The sequence below is a fragment of the Gavialis gangeticus genome, unplaced genomic scaffold (genome assembly GCF_001723915.1).
Source record: "Gavialis gangeticus isolate Ggan-Ray unplaced genomic scaffold, GavGan_comp1, whole genome shotgun sequence".
Taxonomy (NCBI): domain Eukaryota; kingdom Metazoa; phylum Chordata; order Crocodylia; family Gavialidae; genus Gavialis; species Gavialis gangeticus.
Window position 1 is genome coordinate 32246355 of NW_017729031.1, and position 2339 is coordinate 32248693.

The following is a 2339-nucleotide window of genomic DNA, read 5'->3' on the forward strand; positions in this document are numbered from 1 at the left end:
AATAGAATGCTATTATGGCTCCAACTGCCCTACATGTAACTGGTACCCAATACCTGATGCACTACAAAAACATGGAAAATGCACCTTGTCAATTATGCAGTGCTATCCCTCAAGGGAAATTCTTTTCCGACTCATAAAACCACCATTTTCCACCTTGAAGCATGAGATTTAATCAAGCGTTTGATATACTAAAAAGGCAAGTATCTGTGAAGTTAAACCACAACTTCCTTATGAACACCCAAATAATATGATAAGCAAATCTACAAGTGACAGATTGTTGCAATATTCCCCCCAATATGAGTCATACATTCACTGTACTAAGGAGAACAATCTGCTTTTATTAGTATCCTCCATTAGAGCCAAACGGTTGCCAAATTAGCCTGCGAGGTTAAGGTAAGGGCCTTCCCCCTTTCAGTTGTAATTTTGATAAGGACACAGTGTGGTCCAAAAGAAAGTTTGAATGTTGTTCACAGCCCACTAATCCAAAGTGTATGGGAAGGACAACAGAGAATCCTAAACAGCTTTACAACGATAGGTGCATGTTCTCCATTTTACATATGGAGAAACTGAGCCTTAAAAAGATGTTGACATCTAGTTTTTCAGAAGCGGAATCAAATTTGCGGGCTGACTTTTAGAAACACGGAGCACCCACAATTCCAACCAGCAGGTGCTTATCACTTCTGAAAAACCGAAGAATTTGGGTACCCAAGGTTAAGGTTACTTATGAATACTGGAGCCATAGTTACTAGTGCAAGGCAACACAGCAAATCCGGAGTTGAAACACCAACCAACATCCCAATTGCTTAACCTCTGCTTTAAAAGCCAATAGCCCTCACTCAGGCACACATTCAGCTTTGTGCACTGCAGGCTGTCCTCCTGACAATGTTAGGCTGAGCACAAGCTTTGCTGTACTGAGGCTGTAGGCTAATTTTTTTTTTTTTATCCTGAAGTACAAGGAGTTGCATATTTCAAGATTAGGCCACACACCTTCAAGTACAGGATAATGCAAATTGGAAGAAATAATTTAAACTACTTGTATACAGCAATGGGGAAAGAATTAGCTGAATCAACAGCTCAATGAAGACATCTGCTCAGCGTGCAGCATCAAAGATCAAATAAAATGCTGGGGTAAATTAAGAAGGGGAGAGAGAATAATGTGGATAAATTATAATGGCATCATGTAATTTCACTTACAATACTGCATTCACTTTCGTTCATCTCATCTCAAAAAGGACATGACTGCAATAAAAAAGGTCCAGAGAAGGGCAACAAGAATTATTAGAAACAGAGTTCCATACGAAGGGAAATTTAAACGACTTTGGATTATTTCATCTGGGGAAAAAAAAAAAAAAGAAAAGAGAGAAAAGAGCATGTTTGACATTATATATATGAAAATATGAATGTTGCAGCAAACTCCAGCCGAACACTGTGGTTTGATATGAGGGGGAAAAAAGAGGAAATAAAAAAAATGAAACTCATTGTAAACCAGGAACAAGGATGTTTTTTAAGATATGGTCAAATTCATCCCTGGCGCAATGCTGGCATAAACACAATCCACAGCTCATAAGCAACCTGGGGAATTCACTGCCATAAGGTATTATGGAGACAAACACTTTACAAATTAAAGATGAGCCTGAAACAAAAATCCCTGCCTGAAACAAAAGCATTTTGGAAGAAGTCAGAGCTAGAGCGCAGCTCTGCTTCAATCAGACATTTATGAAGTTACAAATGTTCGTGACCTTTGTGCTTCGGCACCAAAGCAGGCAACAATGTACGCAGCCAACTGTGCAGTTTTCTCTCACCTCCTGAACCAACTCGCTATCTAGGCCACTACCAGAGGCAAAAAAATAGTAGTCTAGCTTGACTGGCTAATATAGTCCTAGAAGGGCAGCTCCAGCTTTCATTCACAGATGCCTTTCAACATCTCTACCAGTTCTCCTACTTACATTATGAGAATTAGAGTGCTCTTGCATAGTTTTGTTTCTGAAGTGCATTGAGTTGGTGTGTGCGTAAGAAAATTAACGTGATTTATCATTAATTATTAACTTTGTTTGCTAAGGGAGAGGGAAGAACTGCATTTCTACCCCGTAAATTAAATAAAAGAATGCATTAAAGTAGTTATGTTAACCAATCCTTTGACTTATTTATACCAAACACAAAGAATCCGCTCATTCTAAAAGCTTTTTTTGCAAGCCTAAGACATTCTAGAAAAATGAAAGCTTGCAATGCTTTTTAGCACAACTTAAACGCAAAAAAGAATCTAAATGTCTATATTTTTCCGGAAGTTTAATAAATTAAGGTTATTTCCTACATATGGGGACTTTTTACCATCTTGAACT

The 2339-nt window shown here is 38.2% G+C and overlaps 1 protein-coding gene across 3 annotated transcripts in view; it reads right to left on the reverse strand.

Annotated features, from left to right (window-relative positions):
* PDIA5 (protein disulfide isomerase family A member 5) overlaps positions 1–2339 on the reverse strand; it is a 159462-nt gene that overhangs the window by 155816 nt on the left and 1307 nt on the right. The window contains exon 1 of one of the 3 annotated variants that reach the window (XM_019522579.1): positions 1195–1233. The exons of the other annotated variants lie outside the window; for them this stretch is intronic. Coding sequence (XP_019378124.1) covers positions 1195–1218 — 24 coding nt within the window. The 5' untranslated portion in view covers positions 1219–1233. Of the gene's footprint in view, positions 1–1194; positions 1234–2339 lie in introns of those variants that run through there. 3 annotated transcript variants of the gene reach the window in all.